The following is a 21,834-nucleotide window of genomic DNA, read 5'->3' as shown; positions in this document are numbered from 1 at the left end:
AAGCTCTCTGCCCGGCAGGTGTCGTTCTTGGCGGCAGAGATCCTTAGCCATGAAAAGGTCGCTAAGTATGCCATGCAGGCCACTTCGTGGCTGGACTTTTGGCTAGGTGGGCATCCTATTGCGCTCAGAGGACTTGTCCAAGGAGACCAATAGGAAGGCCCTGGAGACCTTTTTACTCTCGGGCACCCGCTCCATTGAGTTTTTGGCGCACCATGTTACCACCCTGTGGGCCACCTCGGTGTTGAAGCAGCGCGATGCTGTGGCCGAGAGATTCCATCCGAAGGTCCCCGCCGTGGATGTGTGTAGGCTCAGACATGCTTCCCTTCTGGGGGAGAACCTGTTTGAGCCTCAGGACATGGAGCGAACGGCTGAGAGGTGGAGGAAATCCAGCACGGACTCCCTCCTCCATAGGGCCCTTACAGCTCGGCCCTATAAGACTCCAGCTCCGCAGCAGCAGCCTTGTAAGGCTCCGAAGCAGGCACCGGCAGTTAAGAAGGTGGCGTCTAAGCCCCAGGCCTTTCCAGCCAAGGTCAAGAGGGGCGGTAAGTCCTCCAGGGGAGGCAAGACTCCTAGGGGTGGCGGCCGCGGCCGCAAGCCCTAGGGGTGGCAGTCCCCTTGCGTGTCCACCTGTGGGGGGATGCCTTCAGCGTTACGTCCGCAGGTGGCAGCAACACGGGGCCGATGCTTGGACGGTCTCAGTGATCGGCCAAGGCTATCGCGTCCCGTTCACAACATCTCAACCTCCCCTGACAGCGAATCCAGTGTCGTTGAGCTCCTATGCCACGGGGTCGGCAAAGGGGCTGGCCTTTCGGGCCGAAGTTGAGACCATGCTCGAGAAGGGTGCTCTCCAAGAGGTCATCGGCGGCTCCCCAGGCTTCTTCAGTCGACTCTTTCTTGTAAAGAAGGCGTTAGGAGGCTGGAGACCTGTCATCGACCTCTCAGCTCTGAACGGGTTTGTCAACCAAACCCGGTTCAGCATGGAGACAGCAGACACGGTCAGACTTGCGGTGAGACCACAAGATTTCATGTGCATACTGGATCTAAAGGACGCATACTTCCAGATCCCAATCCATCCGTCTTCCAGGAAGTACCTGAGATTCTGCCTAGACGACAAGATCTACCTGTTCAAGGTGCTGTGTTTCAGTCTCTCCACAGCTCCTCAGGTGTTCACCAGAGTGTTCACCCTGATTTCATCTTGGGCGCACAGGAACGGCATTCGTCTCCTTCGTTATATGGACGATTGGCTCATCCTAGCAGACTCGGAGTCGACCCTTCTTCGGCACCGAGACAGGCTTCTGGATCTTTGCCAGGATCTGGGGATCGTGGTAAACCTCGAGAAGTCCTCTCTGCAGCCATCCCAATGACTGGTTTATCTAGGCATGCTAATAGACACCAATCTCCACAAAGCCTTTCCATCAGACGACCGGATAGCAAGGCTGAGGAGGGTGGCGGAACCCTTCCTCAGGCAAGAAGAGCTCCCCGCCCAGTCGTGGTTGCGTCTCTTAGGTCACCTATCCTCCCTGGCTCGTCTGGTTCCAAGCAGCCTCCTCAGGATGAGATCCCTACAGTGGCGGCTCAAGTCCCGGTGGAATCAAGGATCCGATTCTCCAGACATTCTGATCCCAATGGGGATTTTGGAACAGACGGACTTGCGGTGGTGGCTGGTCGACGAGAACCTGCGGAAGGGAGTGAGTCTTCTCGTCCTCCCCCCGGAATTGACTCTGTTTTCGGATGCGTCAAAAGAGGGGGGGGGGGGCGCACGTTCTGAACCAGAGAGCCTCAGGCCTTTGGTCAGAATCAGAAAAGTGCCTACTCATCAACCTGCTAGAATTGAAGGCCGTCTTTCTGGCTCTTCAGCAGTTCCAACGGTCCCTGGCGGGTCACTCCGTGGTGGTGATGAGCGACAACACCACGGTAGTGGCTTATATCAACAAGCAGGGAGGCACTTTTTTGCAGCAGCTATCTCATCTTGCAGTAGAGATTCTGACTTGGACCGAAATCCACTCGATAGCACTATCAGCTCGCTTCATTCCTGGCAAGAGGAATGTGCTCGCCGACAGTCTGAGCAGGGCCTCGCAGATAGTGAGTACCGAGTGGTCTTTGGATCCTCAGATAGCCAACAAAGTCCTGACTTTGTGGGGTTCCCCGACTGTGGACTTGTTCGCGACAGCTTTGAACTTCAAGCTGCCCCTGTACTGCTCCCCAGTCCCGGACCCCAAGGCACTCTGGCAAGATGCTTTCCAGCAACGGTGGGACAACATCGACGTGTACGCCTTCCCACCGTTCTGTCTGATGAGAAGGGTGCTCAACAGGACCAGAATATCGGTCAACTGTTGGATGACTCTGGTAGCTCCGCTATGGCATCACGCGGAATGGTTCCCGGATCTTCTGCAGCTCCTGACGGAGCTCCCGAGGGAACTTCCTCCACGACACGAGCTTCTCAGACAACCCCACTCCGGCGTCCCTCACAAGGCCGTGGCCTCGCCTCGGCTTCACACCTGGAGACTATCCAGCGTCTCCTCGCGGAGAGAGGCTTTTCGCAACAGGTTGCGGAGAGAATGTCTCGGCACCTGTGAAGGTCCTCTGAGGGAGTCTACCAAGCAAAGTGGAGAGTCTTTTGTGGTTGGTGTCGTGGGAGGGGTATCTCTCCACTCGATGCCACTATTCCAGCAATAGCGGACTTCCTCGTTTATATGCGGGAAGAAATGCACCTTTCTGTCTCGGCAGTGAAAGGCTATCGCTCAGCCTTAAGCTTGGCCTTAAGGCTGAAGGGCGTGGATATTTCTTCATCGCTAGAACTCTCTTTACTCATACGTAGCTATGAGCTTACCTGCCCCCAGTCGGAAGTGAGACCTCCTCCTTGGAACGTGGTTCGAGTCCTCAGGTCCCTTAAGAGACCTCCCTTCGAACCATTACGCCAGGCCTCCGATTGCCACCTGTCTTGGAAGATGGCTTTCCTACTCGCTTTGGCTTCGGCCAAGCGGGTTAGTGAACTTCATGGTCTCTCGTACGACATCGACCATTAAAGGGGATGGGGGGAGGTAACGTTCAGGTTCGTCCCTGAGTTTGTTGCCAAGACTCAGAATCCTGGAGTGCCGGATCCTCGCTTCGACTCTTTCAGGATCGCGAGTCTCCGTTCTGTAACAAGCGACCCAGACCAGCTGCTACTATGTCCAGTGAGGTGTCTGAGGCACTACTTGAAGAGAACGGCTGCAGTCCGTCCTCAAGTGCGAGCTTTGTTTTTGAGCACAGGCAGGACTAAGAGGAGGGTCACCAGGAACACCATCTCAGCTTGGATTCGAAGGGTTATCCACCATGCCTTGAATCCAGACCCTCCTCCGTCACGTCGCCCTCGGGCACACGATGTCAGGGGTGTTGCTACATCCCTGGCCTTCAAGAGAAACTTCTCTGTGACGCAGGTACTTCAAGCTGGGATCTGGAATCGTCAGACGACCTTCACAGCCCACTACCTGCAAGACGTGACCCACAGGAGCCTCGATACGTTTTCTATCGGCCCTGTGGTGGCTGCACAACAGCTGGTCTAACCTCAGGCTCCTTTTTGGACAAGTAGCAGTAGGTTGAGGGCGTTGTTACCCGGTCTTAGTCTGCGTGTCTTTCTTCATTCTCCCCTCTCTTGGGGAAGCAGCATCCTGGTCCTCGCATAGCTGACCTCGGCCTCTGCAGGTAACCCATGCTTCTTTGTGCTCCTAGTATTAAGCTTAATACTGTTGCGTCCCCCATACCCTGACGAGGTGGTATTGGGAACGTCCTATCCTAGATTCCTATCTAAAGGTCTCAAGGTCAACTTCATAGGACGAGTCACACACTCCTCCACACACTGCTTATGTAGGCCACTCGTTCCTAGCGATGCTAGGAACTTGTGAGGTGCAGGGGCTCCTTTTCTCTAGTGCTGCTCACTGAGAGATTGAGCCCCCGGGCAAGCCGAAGTCAGTAAGGCTGGGGACTTTCCACCCTTCCTAAGGGGTAAGTCACCCAATGTAAATAGTGTGGTTTGTATTTCGGTTACGGAACAAATGACAAATTTGAAGATAATTTGTATTTTTCCTAACCATACAAAACCTTAGCTATTTACACATATGTGCCCACCATCCCTGACCCCCAAGTCAAGTCCTACCTCTAAGTGAAGTGAAGCAAGTCACCGGTGTGTGGGGGGGGAGGGGTAGCAAGCTACCCTTCGCCTACCCTCCGCTAACTAGCGCAGGGGTAATTAACTCTCGTTAAAACTATTGGCTCGTCATTTCAGCTGCGCTAAAAGGTAAACCCAATGTAAATAGCTAAGGTTTGTATGGTTAGGAAAAATACAAATTATCTTCGAATTTGTCATTTTTATAGAGAACACTGGGAAATCAGAAATCAGCCGTTAGATTTGTTTGGAGGTTGATTAAATTTAATATACTGTATTTTAGATTCTTCAGTCAGTGGTACAGTAGGTTCCAGAAAAATGCGTGTTCAGATTGTGCGATTGTTCTCAAAAACAAATTTTCTGTATCTGTGAAGTCATTCAAGATCTGCGAGTCATGCATTCATTTCATCTATTCTGGAGAGTTCTAAGGAAAAAGTGAAAAAAAAATATTCATAATAAAATCATTACATAGTCAGTACTTGGTGAGATACTTTTGCTGCAAGAGCTAACCTATACACAGATGTGTAAATGCGTTCATTTCTTTGATATGCTTGGCGATGAATCGTAAACAAAATAATGACTTAATTTTTAGGTGGTATGGTTAGGAAAAGCATGATATGAAATTACCTTTATTTAGTTAATTTTGGATTTCTAATGATGCAGCAAAAGCTAGCCTATACAATGATAGATTTGTGATTCACCAGTCATCCTGCCCATAGTAGGGGCAACAGTGTTTACCACCCCAGGATGGCATATAATATATGCTGCAGGTGGACTAGATCTAAAGTTTGTTTCTGTAAAAGCAATCCTACAAGCGCTAAACACAAAAATCCTCATGTGGACACTGCTTCAAACTCGTTTGCTTCTGATCATGTTTCCCTCTCTTGCACTTTCTTACATGGTAAGATTCTTTCAAAAACACCAGTCTCTTCAAACAATTTAAGAAAAGTAACAGATCTAGAGTCATCTCAGCTTTGGCTGCTGCCTCTTAAGCTTTCAGTTTTTACAAAGCATGCATGAGCATCATTTTTATGCTGGCGAAATGAAGGAAGGGGTCTCGATGACAATTTTTGCCTGGTCTCCCTACTGTCATGGATTCAGTGGTATTGTACTTATTGGAGCCAGTATTTTTTCTTGAAGGTTTGAAAATGTTTTAAGTAAACTCTACTCTTACCGTGACCAGAGCTGCCGTCATCATTGTTGGAAGATCTTTAACCCTAATTGAACAACATTTGTTACCTTGTAGAAGAAATGAGATGTACGAGAAGGGAAGATGGTGCAAGGTTGAATGGAGAGTTACTTGAGGAGGTGGATCAGTTTAAGTACTTGGGGTCTGTTGTTGCAGCAAATGGTGGAGTGGAAGCAGATGTACATCAGAGAGTGAATGAAGGTTGCAAAGTGTTGGGGGCAGTTAAGGGAGTAGTAAAAAATAGAGGGTTGGGCATGAATGTAAAGAGAGTTCTATATGAGAAAGTGATTGTACCAACTGTGATGTATGGATCGGAGTTGTGGGGAATGAAAGTGATGGAGAGACAGAAATTGAATGTGTTTGAGATGAAGTGTCTAAGGAGTATGGCTGGTGTATCTCGAGTAGATAGGGTTAGGAACGAAGTGGTGAGGGTGAGAACGGGTGTAAGAAATGAGTTAGCGGCTAGAGTGAATATGAATGTGTTGAGGTGGTTTGGCCATGTTGAGAGAATGGAAAATGGATGTCTGCTAAAGAAGGTGATGAATGCAAGAGTTGATGGGAGAAGTACAAGAGGAAGGCCAAGGTTTGGGTGGATGGATGGTGTGAAGAAAGCTCTGGGTGATAGGAGGATAGATGTGAGTGAGTCAAGAGAGCGTGCTAGAAATAGGAATGAATGGCGAGCGATTGTGACGCAGTTCCGGTAGGCCCTGCTGCTTCCTCCGGTGCCTTAGACCGCGGAGGTAGCAGCAATAGGGGATTCAGCATTATGAAGCTTCATCTGTGGTGGATAATGTGGGAGGTTGGGCTGTGGCACCCTAGCAGTACCAGCTGAACTCGGCTGAGTCCCTGGTTAGGCTGGAGGAACATAGAGAGTAGAGGTCCCCTTTTTGTTTTGTTTCATTGTTGATGTCGGCTACCCCCCAAAATTGGGGGAAGTGCCTTTGGTATGTGTGTGTGTAGAAGAAATCAGTAGTCATGCAAATCACCATTCTAGTGGAGGCACCTTAGACACTAACAGGAAAGGTGAATGACCTGTAAACAAGTACCCTGCTATATGTGGTAAAAGGGAGCGAGGTTGGTATTCCCTTTCTCTCTTTCAGTTTCAGGGGAAGATAATTTCTAGAAATATAGATCATGGCTAGGGATAGAAGCTAAGGCTGGGAGGTGAAAGCTGTAAGGGATAGCTATTAACTTCCCTTTATTGGAGTCAGGCCTCCCACAAGTATTGTGTTTGGTAGGCTTCAGTACTTACGCTGTCGTTGGGACTATAAAAGGTCCTGGGCTCTGGATGAAAAAGGTGGCATTAATCAATGCTGAAGAAGCAGTCATTAGAGGAGGTTCAGGATAACTTTTAATAACTAGGATTGCAGCTTGGATATGGCATGGTATGATAATGATATTAATAATTGTTACTATTCAGAAAATCTACTTTTGTTGATCATTTAGCTTAGCATGAAAATATTTTCCACATACAGTAGGGTCCCGAATTATGCGAGAATTTGGTCGATTAATGACCTCGTGGAAATGGAAAATCGCGAATTTCGAAACACACAACTAACAGAAATAATTCCATTGCGGCCATGGCAACCAGCAATTTGCCCATTCAAATGTGTTTACTACCCATTTCCAATACTTTCTTTGTAGTATACTGTATTTCTTTACAATATCAAATTGTTCTTGTAAATAAATAAAACATTTAATATACTTTAAAGTTCTAATAACTTGAAAAATGGTTAAAATTACAACCAGGATAGGTGTAAACACCATATATTTCCCGTTATAACACAACCCAAAATACAGACAAATTTTAATGTTTGTCATATCTATTGTATAATACAACTGGTGAATAGCAAAACCATCACTCTATAGACTAGCTTGTTGTATGATTAAAAATCCAGAATTATAAAAATAAAGGCGATTTTATATCATGCTTTTCCTAAACACGCTAAAAAGCAAAATAGAAAACGACAACCAATGTTTTGTTTACGTTTATCTCTGATCACAACGAAGAAACAGACGCATTTATACATCTGTGTTTTTGAATTGACAGCAATTTTACCAAGTATAGATTATATGTTGAATTTGTTATTACCAATGTTCTAATTATTTTTTATTAGAACTTTCAAATAAATGAAATGAATGCCATTTATGAAATGTTTTTCTTTATGATGCCGCCTGAAACGGAAACCTTCCATTTGTTTACGCTCCATCTTCGATCATAATAAACAAACGAATGCATTAAACACACATGATCTAAGTCATAACTAATGATATTACAAACATTTAGTAAACATTATGTTATTACAAATGTTTTACTTACCGTATCCATATAAATTCCTAAATTCGTAGCAAAGCTGGAAATTTTTTTTTTCCTTATGCGTTTAATCCAGAATAGCAAACTGCCGCTAATGACAGAGTGATAACTTACGATAATTCTAAACTGTTACGAAAGATAATTGTCCTTTCCATATCCAAAATACTTTTCCTAACTTCAGTTATAAGTCAACTTGTACCCACCTCAATTATGGATCCATATGCAAAAAATGTAAAAGAAGAAAGTACTAGGCCTATTTTAAAGCCACCGAACAATTAGGTTACCGCTATAACGTTCGATGAGAGAGAGAGAGAGAGAGAGAGAGAGAGAGAGAGAGAGAGAGAGAGAGAGAGAGAGAGAGAGAGAGAGAGAGAGATGGTTTTAAAGTACTAAACAATAAATATGATAGGTTATAACACATTGGTGTTTATGTAATATTAACTGTATAGATGGTTTGAATAAGTTAAGAAATGGTGTAAACAATTCTTTGTTATTGTATTCGCGCGGAAGCTAGACATCAGCTGATGTGATCACAGCCAAAAGTAAAACAAAAATAAGTTAGCAATACTCGATTTTTAAAACACACCCGAAATTTAACAACATAAGTACATGTTTTATTATAGCGCAATTGACATTTAAAGAGTAAAAATTTTCTGGAATAGAATGGTGTTTCCTAAAAAATAGTGGTTTGCGGACGAAATCGGTTACCGTATTTTAAGCTATGATTGAAATGGATGTATACACGGTATAATTTTTTCGTTTTGTATTTAATTGACACTTCAAGAAAACCGATTTTGGTTTCTTCATCTATTTGTAAGTATTGTATAACGAGAGAGAGAGAGAGAGAGAGAGAGAGAGAGAGAGAGAGAGAGAGAGAGAGAGAGAGAGTGGACTCGCAGGGGAGACGGTAGGAGACGGGGGAAGGGGGGATTTGGTTGCCAGTGGCTAAAAATAGATTCTGGAAGACGGTAAAGGGAAAAACGAATCCCATCGAATAAACAGAATAAGGAAAGGGAATAAGATCCAGAGGAATAATAGATATAATGGAATGAAAATGACTAGATGGTGTTAGTTATGATAAGAATAATTTAGATATTTGAAATAAGAGTGTCTGAGGAGGTATAGAAGGAATTCGTGATAAATATAGAGGAATATCAAAGGATACAGTTAGTTTGCATTAAAGGGTTTGTTATCGTTTATCGGCAGTGAATAGCCTAAACTTCGGTAACGAGTCGTCAATATTTTGTCATATTTTAAACAGTATACATTTGATTTGCAAACATTGGTTTTGTAGAGTAGACGGTAAAATAAAATCTAGAGAGAGAGAGAGAGAGAGAGAGAGAGAGAGAGAGAGAGAGAGAGAGAGAGAGAGATTTCTGCCATCAAATCTCTCTCTCTCTCTAGATTTTATTTTACCGTCTACTCTACAAAACCAATGTTTGCAAATCAAATGTATAGCCTACTGTTTAAAATATGACAAAATATTGACGACTCGTTACCGAAGTTTAGGCTATTCACTGCCGATAAACGAACCCAGTCTACTCGTGAAAACCTTGAACGCCCAGAGGGAAAAATAAGGCTTTTAATTATACTGTACTAAACAAAAATAATGCTTTAATATACCATCATTAACACTACCATTACAATTATCGTAAGGTTGGAGAAAGATAAAGATTGCCGAGAACGTAACCACATTTCTGTTTACATTTTGTCAGCTGGACTCGCACAGTCAACAGTTGATTTCATTGTTGATGTGGAATTTTATCCTTAAATAGGCTATTCATTATGAAATTATGTTAATGAAATGTAATGTTAATATTGTTTTGTAACATTTATTATAAATCACCGTATTTAGGGCTACCAATATACTTAAAAAGACTATAGATTTGATACATTTTGTAGTGCTTGACTCGCGAACTTTGAACAGCCTCGTGGATACAGAAAATTTATTTTTGAAAAATAGCGATCGTGGAAATGGGGAATCGTGTAATTCGAACACGCTTAATTCGGGACCCTACTGTATATAGAGATTGCAGAAATTTTACTTGTTTACTTTTGCCATTATAGTTACGTACATCAAGGTTACCCTCCCTCTTCAGGATCATGCTCCTTATGCCTTGCGACTTGACTCATTACATATAGAGTTTGACTAGTCATCAAGCAGTTTCACAAGTTTAGGGTGCAAATTGTTTGGCCGACCACTGGCATGCTTATCTTCCCTCCACTTTACAAGCTAGATTCAATTGAGCTCCTGATTCCTTAGTTTCCTGTGGACTTGAGTATTTTTACACCTCTTCCATGACCATTATGGTCTTCTTTTGTTCAGAATCTAAAGATCTTATACAGTACTTTATAAAGTTTAGTTATACTTTTTTGTAATCTTGAGATTCTTAGTGCTGTTGCCAATGAATCTCTCTCTCTCTCTCTCTCTCTCTCTCTCTCTCTCTCTCTCTCTCTCTCTCTCTCTCTCTCTCTCTCTCTCAAAAATAACTTTTAGTAAAGTATTTTTATGATCTCTTCAACAGCATGCAGACTTGGCAGCAGTAGTGATGCAAGAAGGGTTAGCCTTTGTTTGTCTCATTACATCTGCCATGACTGTCGACCGCGCTAAAATTGAGGTGAACATACCTAAAAAAGGTAAAGCTGATGACACACAAAGAAAAAAGGTACGTCTTTTTTATCACATTCATGCATCAATTCTCTCCATAATTCTCAATTCATTTTTGTTTTATACCTATTTTCATACTTAGTTTGTTTCGACACCAATGCAAAGCATCGTTCTTTACATTGGAAAAGATAACAGCGCAAGCTGGAACAATGCTAAAAACCTTTTAACGAGGTGTCAACTATCCTACCGGTTGTTGCCAGTGGGTAGCGGGGAAGTTGTAGCGAGAGAGCGGGGTGTTCACCTACTACAACTTCTCTTTGATTTCAGCCGTGGTTGAGAGCAGACATTGTTTCCCATACTGTACTCCTGGAACTGACCTGAAAACCTTATTAATTATTTACTTTTTCTTTTGCAGGAGTTTGCTCTGTGCTTGCCTTGAAATTTGCACATGCGGGTTTGTCTTGGCATAGGGGAGTGGTGCATTTATGTCTTTTCTAGATATGGATCCTCACCAACTTTGCCCTTTAGTGCAGAGGAAACTCCAGGAGGGGGAAAGATCTTAGATTCTCAGTTGTACTGTACCTGAATTTATTGCCAAGATAAAAAATCCGTTGATAATGACAACTGATTTAACTTTTTCCATTTCGTCATTTAAGGAGGTAACTGATGATCCAGATGATTTATTATGACCTGTGAGGGCAGTCCGTCTTTACTGAAAGAGAACCGCATCCAGGCATCCCTAAGTTATTTGCAAGCACAGGTTGAAACAAGAATGGAATAGCTAAGAATATTATTTCACTAGCTACTAGTAATAATTATGAGAGGCTCATAATATCTGTGGTGGTGTTGCAACCTTGCCGTTCTGCAAAAACCACTTAGTAACACAAGTACTCTGTGCAAGTGTATGGAAAAGGCAGACCATCCTTCACTTCTCATTACTTAAAGGATAGCTTGCACATATCTTTGGACATCTCATTAGGTCCTTTTGGTAGCTGCCCACAGTTGATATAAAGACCTATGCCCCTGCAGGATGTCTAGAATATTGTCCTATCATCAGTTACAGTACTTCATCATAATTATGGTATAAGAGTAGAATGAAGGTCTGCACTTGGGAATACTTACATTGATGACTACGCATGCAGGTAAGTACGTCACTGTTGGAAGATATATTGTCTTAACTAATAAATGGGAAAATGTGATAGCTATTCTACAAGTTGAGTTGCAAACGTAGCTCCCTCACAAGAAGAGGAACATCTCGTACAAGATTGCCGTTAAACATGCGCCCAGAAGTAGATTGTTTGTACCCTCTCTTCCTTAACTTTGGATGCAGCAGTCGTTTATATGTTTTCTTAAACAAGTAGGAATATGTTTTCTAGGAGTTCCTGCATAGCAGGGTGCATTTTTAGCACTGGTCTCCGTTAATGTGTGGTATACAAACACTTGGTAAAGCTTGATTTGATTAGTAAAGTTCTCTTCTGTCCATATTGCATAATTTGTTAAAAGTGTTAGAACAAACAGGTCTCATGTGTCTTGTTGCTCAACCCCTTTTGTACTTTATTATGAATAGACTAGAGCTGTAGTTTTAATTTAGAATTAGTGCTGTTATGTTACAAAATTTTAATTTATTTGGAAGCCCCTCTCTGTTTTCTCAGAATGTTGGACAAGTGATATTGAAATATCCTCGATATTTCTGCTAGTACTAAAGAGTCACCTCTACTTCAGTGTCAGTTTTGGAATTTTTTATCTGCATATAAATTCTTTAGTTTAATAATGTCATGTATGTTGGCTATATCACAAGATATATAGTACTGTATGAAGGTAACTTGTAGTTCCTATACTTATTCATGTTAGCTGTTGCAATTGTTTCTTTATTTTAAATGTGAGAAATGCCAATTGTTCCGTAACCGAAATACAAACCACGCTATTTACAAAGGGTTATTACTTTTAGCGTAGCTGAAATGGCGAGCCATTAGAATTTAACGAGGGTGTATTACCCCCGCGCTAGTTAGCGGGGGGGTAGGGGAGTGGTAGCTAGCTACCCCTCCTCCCCCTCACACACAGGTGAATACTCACTTTCACTTTTGGCTCGGACTGTGACAGACGTCTCTGTCTTGGTCCTCGCTTGGCAGCCATTGTCTGTTTTGTCTTTACTTAATCGCTTACTTTTCTTTTACTCAATATATATGTAAACATGTTTTCATGTTTGTATATATATTTGAGTATAGAAATAAGTAAGTTTCCTTTTCAGATGTGTGTGTGTAGTGTACGATATCTACGTGGAGGCCTCGGCAGTTAGGCCACCACGGCCTAATTTTATGGGTTGCGATCGAGTTTGACTTCGGTCTTTCTCTCTCTCTCTCTCTTGAGGTCGTTCACCCTTTTACTATGTTTTACTACGCCCTTGTAGCTTCCTTCCCGTGTGGGTGGGGTTGCTACGCCGTACATTTTGTCTCAATTAGTTTATGAATCTAATTGTAGTTGTTAATTTTTCAGCTTGTAGAACGATTCCTTTCGGGGTTTTCGTTTTTTCTTTAGTGTTCATTCATTTTTAAATTACATAATTACATAGTTACATAATTATAATTGTTATAATTCTGTTTTGGTTACAGCTCTCCTTCCGCGAGTGTAAGTGGTTGTGAGGGCACGTGCCTGTTGTGTAATTCTTGTTCCTTTTCCTCGGGATTCCTCTTCGGAGCCTTCCCGGGGGAATGAATGTGTACTAATATTATTTGTTTTATTTTTTTACAGTTACCAATCTAGTTCGTTTCTGTAATATAGCAACGGTGTGAGCTGTCTGGTTGAGTCCTGGGGATTCGGCTGTTGCTGCCTCCCCCCTTGTATTGTCGTCAGGGGCGTGTCTCCTTCTACTGGTAGTACTCCCGTGTCGACGGACAGCTCTCCAGTTCATTTTAGAACAGTCAGGAGGCTTGCCTCCTTGGGCGGATAACTTTCCTTCCGAGGGAAGTTTTTTTTTCCTGTCCAGGCTTGAGCTTTTCCTCTTTTGGGGGGTTCTTCTCTTGCCTTTTTTTCGTGCGACTATGCTCTTGGTGCTGAGCGGTCGCACCTGCAGTTTCGCTCAAGGGGCTGGGCAACTGCAGGAGCTCCTCTTCGGAGGATTGCCCCTTTTAGGTCACTGGCTGACCAGTCTCTTCCACGAAGTGTTTCTCTTTCGTTCGCGAGAGAGTACACTCATAGAGACTCCTCTTCGGAGGTTTCTTCTGTTGCTGTTGCTGTTGGCCTCCCTCGCCGTAAGGCCCTCCGTCCGCCTCGTCGTAAGGGCCTCTCATCTCCCTATAAGGGTGCTTGAGGCGCCTTTTTGAATCTCCGTTTGCAGCCTACAACTTCTTTTTCTCGATCTTCCGTCTTGGTGCAGATGGACAGCAGTCTAATCTCGTCTTCCGACGGGCAACGGTCTTCCCGACGGACAACGGTCTTCCCGACGGACAGCGGTCTTCCGACGGACATCAGTCTCCCGGCGGACAACGATCCCTTCGGGGCAAAGGGTTGCCCCCACGGGGGTTCTTCCCGTGCGTGTCAGGGTTTCCCTGCGCGCCCTTCTGTTCGTCAGCGCTCTCCTGTTCGTCAGCGCTTTCAAGATGATCTTCCCTGCGGTTCCTGTTACGTGCCCTGTGCGCCCACGTTCGCCCTCGCGATCTAGAACTTCGGTTCAGGTCGGGGTCAAGGACTCTTCTTCTTTGCGCAGGCTTCCACGCGTAGCCTTCTGCTCGTCAGCGATCATCAGCTCGTCAGCGATCATCAGCTCGTCAGCGATCATCAGCTCGCCAGCGATCGTCAGCTCGTCAGCGATCATCAGCTCGCCAGCGATCTCCGGATCGCCCACGTGTGTTACAGCTGGCACGCCAACGTTCTCCAACACTTCTGAAGGAACATGGTTCGCCAGCTACTAGCTCAACTGCGGATGCTGATCGCCATCGCGCGACCCTCAACTGCGGATGCTGATCGCCATCGCGCGACCCTCAACTGCGGATGCTGATCGCCATCGCGCGACCCTCAACTGCGGATGCTGATCGCCATCGCGCGACCCTCAACTGCGGATGCTGATCGCCATCGCGCGACCCTCAACTGCGGATGCTGATCGCCATCGCGCGACCCTCAACTGCGGATGCTGATCGCCATCGCGCGACCCTCAACTGCGGATGCTGATCGCCATCGCGCGACCCTCAACTGCGGATGCTGATCGCCATCGCGCGACCCTCAACTGCGGATGCTGATCACCATCGCACCCTTTCACGCGATCATTCACCTGCGCATGCTGCTCGCCATCGCACAACCCTGAACGATTGCCCGCTTACGCATGCTGCTCCTCATCGCACAACCCTGAACGATCGCCCTCTTGCGGATGCTGATCACCATCGCACCCTTTCACGTGATCATTCACCTGCGCATGCTGCTCGCCATCGCACAACCCTGAACGATTGCCCGCTTACGCATGCTGCTCCTCATCGCACAACCCTGAACGATCGCCCTCTTGCGGATGCTGATCACCATCGCACCCTTTCACGCGATCATTCACCTGCGCATGCTGCTCGCCATCGCACAACCCTGCACGATTGCCCGCTTACGCATGCTGCTCCTCATCGCACAACCCTGAACGCTCGCCCTCTTGCGGATGCTGATCACCATCGCACCCTATCACGCGATCATTCACCTACACATGCTGCTCGCCATCGCTTACCGCCAGCGATCTTCTTCACCTACGCGGCAGCACGATCCCTCGCCGTCACGCCCATTCGCCTGCGCGCCCGCGCGATCGCTCGCCCGCGCGATCGCTCGCCTGCGCGCCCGCGCGATCGCTCGCCTGCGCGCCCTCGCGACCGCTCGCCTGCGCGCCCGCGCGACCACTCGCCTGTGCGCCCGCGCGACCATTCGCCTTTGCGCGACCGTTCGCCCTCGCGCGACCATAGTTCGCGGCGAATTCCACAGCCGGTGGTAGCAGCAGGGACGCGTGCTCCTAGGCGGCACTCGGGATCACCTCCATCCAAGCACAGGTTGGTAGTGCAGGACGAAGACAGGTCAGTACAGCATTCTTCCCACCTTCTTTTCAGGCAGGAACCGTCGTGTCCTCTCCAAAGGATCGCCCGATCCCTTTCACCTTAGCGAGGATTTCGGACTCTGTGTCCTTGGAGCAGCAGACATGGTTTGATCCGCTGGCACGGGCGTTAATGAGGTTTATGAAACCAGCACTCACCGGCCAGGGTAACAAACCAGCGGCTGTCTCTCCTACGCTGAAGAGAAAGAGAGGAGTGGACTTCGTGGTGACTTCCCCCAGGGCGAAGTTGGTTCCCAAGAGGTCGGTCTCGAGGGTCCCCTCTCCTGCACGAGTACTCTCTCCTTCTCCCGCCCTGGAAGGATTTTTGGCGGGGGGGGCTTTCCGTTGAAGATTTCTCCATCGGACAAGGGGTGACTGCTTACCTCTTCCTCTGGGAGCTTACCAGGTTCTTTCCCTCCTCGGTTACTGCCCGAGGTTTGGTTCAAGGAAGCTACAGGAAGATCAAGGGTACTTTCCTCCTCTCGAGCTCAGGCACCTTGGCCTTTCGTCGTTAAGTATCTACTTGCGGACAAGCTCGATGTTGTACCATCTGGACGCACTGACTGAAGGCTTCCTTCGGGTGTCTCATCTGTGGAGGTCAACGACCTCAGACACCCTTCCATCCTTGAGAAGAGTTTTGTCTTTGCCCAAGGACAGAGACTTAAACATCTGCTGCGCGGAGTAAATCGACTTCCGGTTTCACTCCTCCAAGGCGCTTTCTTCCAGACTCTGCAGGGCTCCAGCTCCCTTTTCTTTCAACCACGTCGGCCTAAGTTATCGGCTACGACAACTGGGACAAGGTGTCCAATTGCAGTTTCCTCCTGTCAGGAACAGATGGCACGGGAGACTCCCCCGGGGGGGCATAGTCCTAAAAGGAGTTCACGAACTCTAGGATTGCAGGTTTTTTCGCTGGGAGGATGCTTAAGGTTACTCATCCGAATGACAGCTTCCCGATGCCCATTCCCGCACAATCTCTGTGAGTAGCCAAGGATATCGCGCCTGCCGTCTCTGTCAGCGAATTCAGTGTCTCTGAACCTCTATGCCATAGCATCAACAGAGTTGCCCGGTTGGGCAGAATGATCCATACCTTAGGCGAAGGTCTTCCTTAGGATCATCGACGGCTTCACCCCCGGCCCCCTCAGTCGATCCTTTCTTGTAAGGAAGGATCTGAGAGGGGATGTCCATAGTCGACCTCTCAGCCCTGATCAAGTTTGTCGAACAAACTTCGGCCAGCGTAGACCAGCAGAATCGATCAGACTGGTAACGAGGCGACAGGACTCCTTTAACCCTGGATCGGAAGGACGGGTACTTTCAGTTTCCATTCCATCCATCTTCCAGGGTGCTCGTCGAATTCAGCCTAAACTGCAAGTATTCCTGCTTACGATGCAGTGTGGCTATCCCGCCGTGGCATAGCAGGTTTGTTTCCCCAGAGAACTCTCCCTGCCTTCCTCTTGGCCGCTCAGGTGCAGACTTCCGCCTCCTCTGCTGTTTGGAGGGCTGGTCAACTCCGGTAGGCTCGGGTTTCGACCTTCTTCAGCGCCGGGAAAAGCTTCCGAATGCTGACCATGAGTGTGGGCTCATGGTATTTTGCTTGGAGCCTTCTCTTCCTCTGCCTCAACATCTGGAGTATCTGGCCATGATATTGAGTCAACCGCCTTACCACGTTGGAAACCCCGCTTCTCGTCCGTCCAGCGAGGTTAAGCAACGTCGGTACTTGGATGGGTGACCACCTGGGGACGCCAGATTCTGTTACCACATCCTCCGAGCCTTCCTTTCGGTTCACCGTGGCAAGACTGAGGAGAGTCGCAGTACCTGTTCTCAGTCAAGCAGAGTTTTCAGCCCTACCTTGGAACGTTTCCTAGTTCTTCTTTCCTCATTGACCCGTTTATAGTCCGAACGGTCGCCTCAGGATAAGTTCCATGTGGGGCGATCCAAGTTCCGGTGGCTTCAGGCAATGTTTAACCGGACTCCCTGGCCCTATGGGACCAGCGGAACTATTAAACCTGCAATGGGTGTTGACCTATGGAGCCTCTTGATGGTAGTGGATATTCTCGTCCTTTCCCCACATTCTTGATGCGGTTCTCGGACTCGTCAAAGGAAAGGGGGGGGGGGGGGCATGTTCCGGTCCAGGCCTATGGTCAAGACCTGAAGGATACCTCTCCATCATTCAGGCAGGCTTAAGGGCCTTAGTCTGGCCCCTCTTCAGATCCTACCGCTCCTGCCAAGTCGCCCCGTTGCGTGTCGACTTCATGCTAACCAGCAGGGGACGCATTTTCACACCTTCACATCTTGCAGTAGAGATATCGGGATGATTGAGATTCTCTCAATTCCACCATCGGCTCTCTCATTCCAGGCAGGGGAATGTTTCTCTCAGACTATCCGAGCAGAGCCTCATAGAGAGAGTGTACCTAGGGGTCTTTGACCTTGGGTAACCAGCAAGTGCTGGTCTGGGGGACCTGATCGCGACAGCTTGGAACCTCAAGCTTCCGCTAGTTTTCCCCCCAGTCTCAGACCCCGAGACTCTGGCAAGATGCATTCCGGTGATGGTGGGACAACTTCGACGCCTGCATCTTCCCTCCTTTTTGTCTGCGGACAATGGGTCTCAACAAAACCAGGTTGTCTGTCAACCTTTCAATGGGAGAGCTCCACTGGGACTATGTGCAGAACGGTTTCTGGACCCTCTGCTTCCCCTGACGGAACTCCCGGGAGAGCTTCTCCCACGGCGCAGACTACTCAAGCAACCACACTGCGACATCTCTCCCGAACCGGGGCGTCGCTTCGGCTTCATGCCTGGAGACACTACGCTTCCTCCTCTAGAAGAGACAACCCGCTACAGTCGCGGTACGGAGGTCGCGTCATCTGCGATAGTCATCCACAGGGGTCTCCCAGGCAAAGTGAAGAGTCTAAGGTGGTTGGTGCCGTGGGAGATATACCTCTTCCCGTGAGGCCTCTTCTCCAGCAATAACGGTCTTATTGCCTTTCGGCGGGAGGAAACTCCTTTCCGCTCTTGGCAATGAAGCCTGTCGCTCAGCCTTTCCCTGACCTTCAGGCTTAAAGGAATAACTTTTTCCTGCCCGCTGGATCTATCCTCGCTCATGCGAAGCTACGATCGTCCCTGCCCTAGTCGGAGGAAGACCTCCAACTTGGAGCATGGCTCGGACTTTTAGTCCTTTAAGAGATCTTCTCAAGACCCTTTTACGACAGGCCTCGGATTGTATTCCGCCCTGGGTCTTCTGCTCACTCTGGCCAAGGCCAGTGTGTAAGCAATCTTCTTGGTCTCTTACTACTCCCCCCCTTTCTAAGGAAGAGGGGAAGGCAACATTCAGGCTCGCTCCTGAGTTGTTGGCTAGACTCAGAATCTGAGGGTCCCGACCCTTCGGTCCGATTCATTCAAGATTTTGAGTCTCCATTCTGTGTCTGATGTCCCAAGACCTTCTCTTTCTTGCCAGTACAGGAATCGAGAGGTTAGCGCTGGGAACAGCTGCAGTTTGGCCTCAGTTGCAGCCGATTTGGGAACACAAGGAGGACATGGGGGGAGAGTCACCAGTATACCTCTTCAGCCCGGACTCAAGGACATTCATCTCGACCTGTCTTCAGACCCTCCCCCGTCACGTCGCACTACAGCACGATGTTGGATACATCGCAACGTCCCTCGCCTTCGAGTAATACTACTCTGTGACGCAGGTGCTACAAGCTGGAGTCTGGAAGCGTCTGATGACCTTCGCAGCCCGCTTCCTGCAGGGCGTGACCCACAGGAGTCTCGATACGTTTTCTATCGCTCTGTGGTGGCTACACAACAGCTGGTCTAACCTCAGGCTCCTTTTTGGACAGGTAGCAGAAGGTTGAGGGCATTGTTATCAGGTTTTAGTCTGCATGAACGAAAGAAGTATGTCTGGCCCTTACTTCTTTCTTCATCATCCCCTCTACGGGGAAGCAGCATCCTGGTCTCTGCATAGCTGACCTCGAACCTCTGCAGGTAAACCATGCTTCCTTGTGTTCCGAGTATTGAGTCAATACTGTCGCGTCCCCCATACCCTGACGAGGTGGTATTGGGAACGTCTTAACCCAGAGTTCCTTCTGGAACTCCAGGTCAACTGCCTAAGACGGGTCACACTTCTTCCTTCACACACAAGCTTACGTAGGCCACATGGTTCCTTGCGGTGCAAGGAACTTGTGAGGTGCAGGGACTCCTTTTCTCGAGTGCGACTCACTCGGATTCTGAGTCCCCGGGTAAAGCCAAAGCCAGTATGGCTGGGGACTTTCCACCCTTCCTAAGGGATAAGTCACCCTTTGTAAATAGCGTGGTTTGTATTTCGGTTACGGAACAAATGACAAATTCGAAGATAATTTGTATTTTTCCTAACCATACAAACCTTAGCTATTTACACATATTTGCCCGCCAGCCCTGTCCCCCAAGACAAGTCCTACCTCTAAGTGAAAGTGAGTATTCACCTGTGTGTGAGGGGGAGGAGGGGTAGCTAGCTACCACTCCCCTACCCCCCCGCTAACTAGCGCGGGGGTAATACACCCTCGTTAAATTCTAATGGCTCGCCATTTCAGCTACGCTAAAAGTAATAACCCTTTGTAAATAGCTAAGGTTTGTATGGTTAGGAAAAATACAAATTATCTTCGAATTTGTCATTTTTGTTGTTGAGTACTCTGATTTGAATTTTTCCTTTATGTTTAGTATAGTCCAGTAATTAAATTTCCATTGTGTAATGAAAATCCTAGTTCATGACGAACATGTTTTATTGTTGCAGGCCATCGTTAAATACTACGACCAAGTTATGACTGCCATCATTCGTCATATAAACTTCGATATTGTGAAAGCAGTCTTGATTGCATCACCTGGTTTCGTTAAAGATCAGTTTTACGAACATATGATGAAGGTTAGAGGAATTGGAATATTTGTTTTCTTTTTTTAGAGAATTTTTTTTCATATTACAGGCTGTCCATTATTAATTTAAATACTGTACCTCAAGATTACCACTTGGGGTTATGGGATTTACAACCGTTGAAATCTAGCAAGTAATTCTTTACCCGCTTTTGCTGCGTGTATTATTACAGTAAGTCCTCGGATTACAACTAAGATAAATTCCTATGATGTGTCATAATTCGAGCTTTTATGTATGTCGTAACACACCTAAATGTGATGCATGTAAGCGTTTGGAAGCACTCATCTATGCTAATGCACTACAATATTAAAATCGTTGTCTAGGACATAAGCACACTTTATGAAATAGTAATACAGTATATTCAAGGATGACTGAAATATAAGAGGATGAAATTAGATTAACAAAAAAATTCAATTCCTACATGGGAGCGGTTTGATCCACAAAACATAAGCTGAATCTATTATAACCCAAGCAGTTATTGAACAGTATTACATTATATAAAAATCAATGATGTCAGGTAGGAAGTTTCTTGCTATTGAACATTGTTATATCAGTGCCTCTGTACTATGCTAGCCTACCATCATCATTTCCTCCTACTCCAATTGATCCAAAGGGCTTACCATACATTAAGTAATCTCTTCAGGAAGGAAAACTAAATGATCATTGTTTATTAGTCATTGCTTATTTTTAATTATATGTGCAGAGAATATGTACATCTTTGGAACATGAATTCTCTAGGCGGACAGCATCATCAGTGCCTTTCACACATTTACTGCAGGCATTACTAAAGGGTGTTGGCAGCATTCCAACAGTCAGTTGCTACAACCACATTTTACCTTTATACTTTACCACTATTCTCTTGTCCTTTATTCCATCTAATTGTCCATTATCTTTGAACATCCACTTCAAAATGCAACTGAATTGCCTTCTCGGCTACAGCTAAAAGCCATGTGACCCAAATTCCATACATCTTTTCAGAATGTAAGGCAAGCATTCTTCTGAGGTTTAAACTTATGCCTTGGCCATATTTTTCATATAACATATATTAGCCCAATTAGATCACTTTTCATCAGGGAAAGAACAGCTTTGTTTAACTTATAAGATAGCCCAGGAAAATTATCCATCATCTTTTAGCTCTAACCTCTATGTAGACAGGTGGCATGCAAGGTGGAAAAGTTCAGAAGTGGATTATTTTATGTTTTAAGTGTGTGTGTAGTAGTTTATAATTTTTAGATGAGTATATATTATTTGAATGCTGCAGTACCCGATTTCTTTGAGTAGAACTTGCTATGATTACTCTTATTATCATTGAATATTTCCTTCCAGAATGCAGTGCAGGCAGACAACAAACTTCTCTTAGAAAATAAAAGCAAGTTTGTCCTTGTACATTCCTCCACTGGTTTCAAGCATTCCTTAAGAGGTAAGAGTTTTTTTCTAATGTAAAATGGTTAGTCTAAATTTGAGTAAGGCTATGATTTATGTATACTGTACTAGTACTGTGCAAAATAGTCTAGTTTTTCTTGAGGGCTACAATGAGGAATCTTCTTGAATATTGGTTAGTAATTCTGGTAGTAGTGAAAATAGTAATTATACGTGACTACCAAGTCATTCACTGTGCATAAACCTTTACTGAA

At 46.2% G+C, this 21,834-nt stretch overlaps 1 protein-coding gene across 1 annotated transcript in view; it reads left to right on the top strand.

Moving 5' to 3' along the window:
* Window positions 1–21,834, top strand: part of LOC137641400 (protein pelota-like) — a 71,131-nt gene that overhangs the window by 34,832 nt on the left and 14,465 nt on the right. The window contains exons 4-6 of the mRNA XM_068373922.1: window positions 10,173–10,313; window positions 20,066–20,194; window positions 21,527–21,620. Of these exons, the coding sequence (XP_068230023.1) occupies window positions 10,173–10,313; window positions 20,066–20,194; window positions 21,527–21,620 (364 nt within the window). The remainder of the gene's footprint in view (window positions 1–10,172; window positions 10,314–20,065; window positions 20,195–21,526; window positions 21,621–21,834) is intronic.

Source organism: Palaemon carinicauda, chromosome 5 (assembly GCF_036898095.1).
Source record: "Palaemon carinicauda isolate YSFRI2023 chromosome 5, ASM3689809v2, whole genome shotgun sequence".
In the NCBI taxonomy this organism is placed as follows: Eukaryota; Metazoa; Arthropoda; class Malacostraca; order Decapoda; family Palaemonidae; genus Palaemon; species Palaemon carinicauda.
The sequence above is the reverse complement of the archived record's forward strand: the minus strand, read 5'-3'. Positions and strand labels throughout refer to the sequence as shown.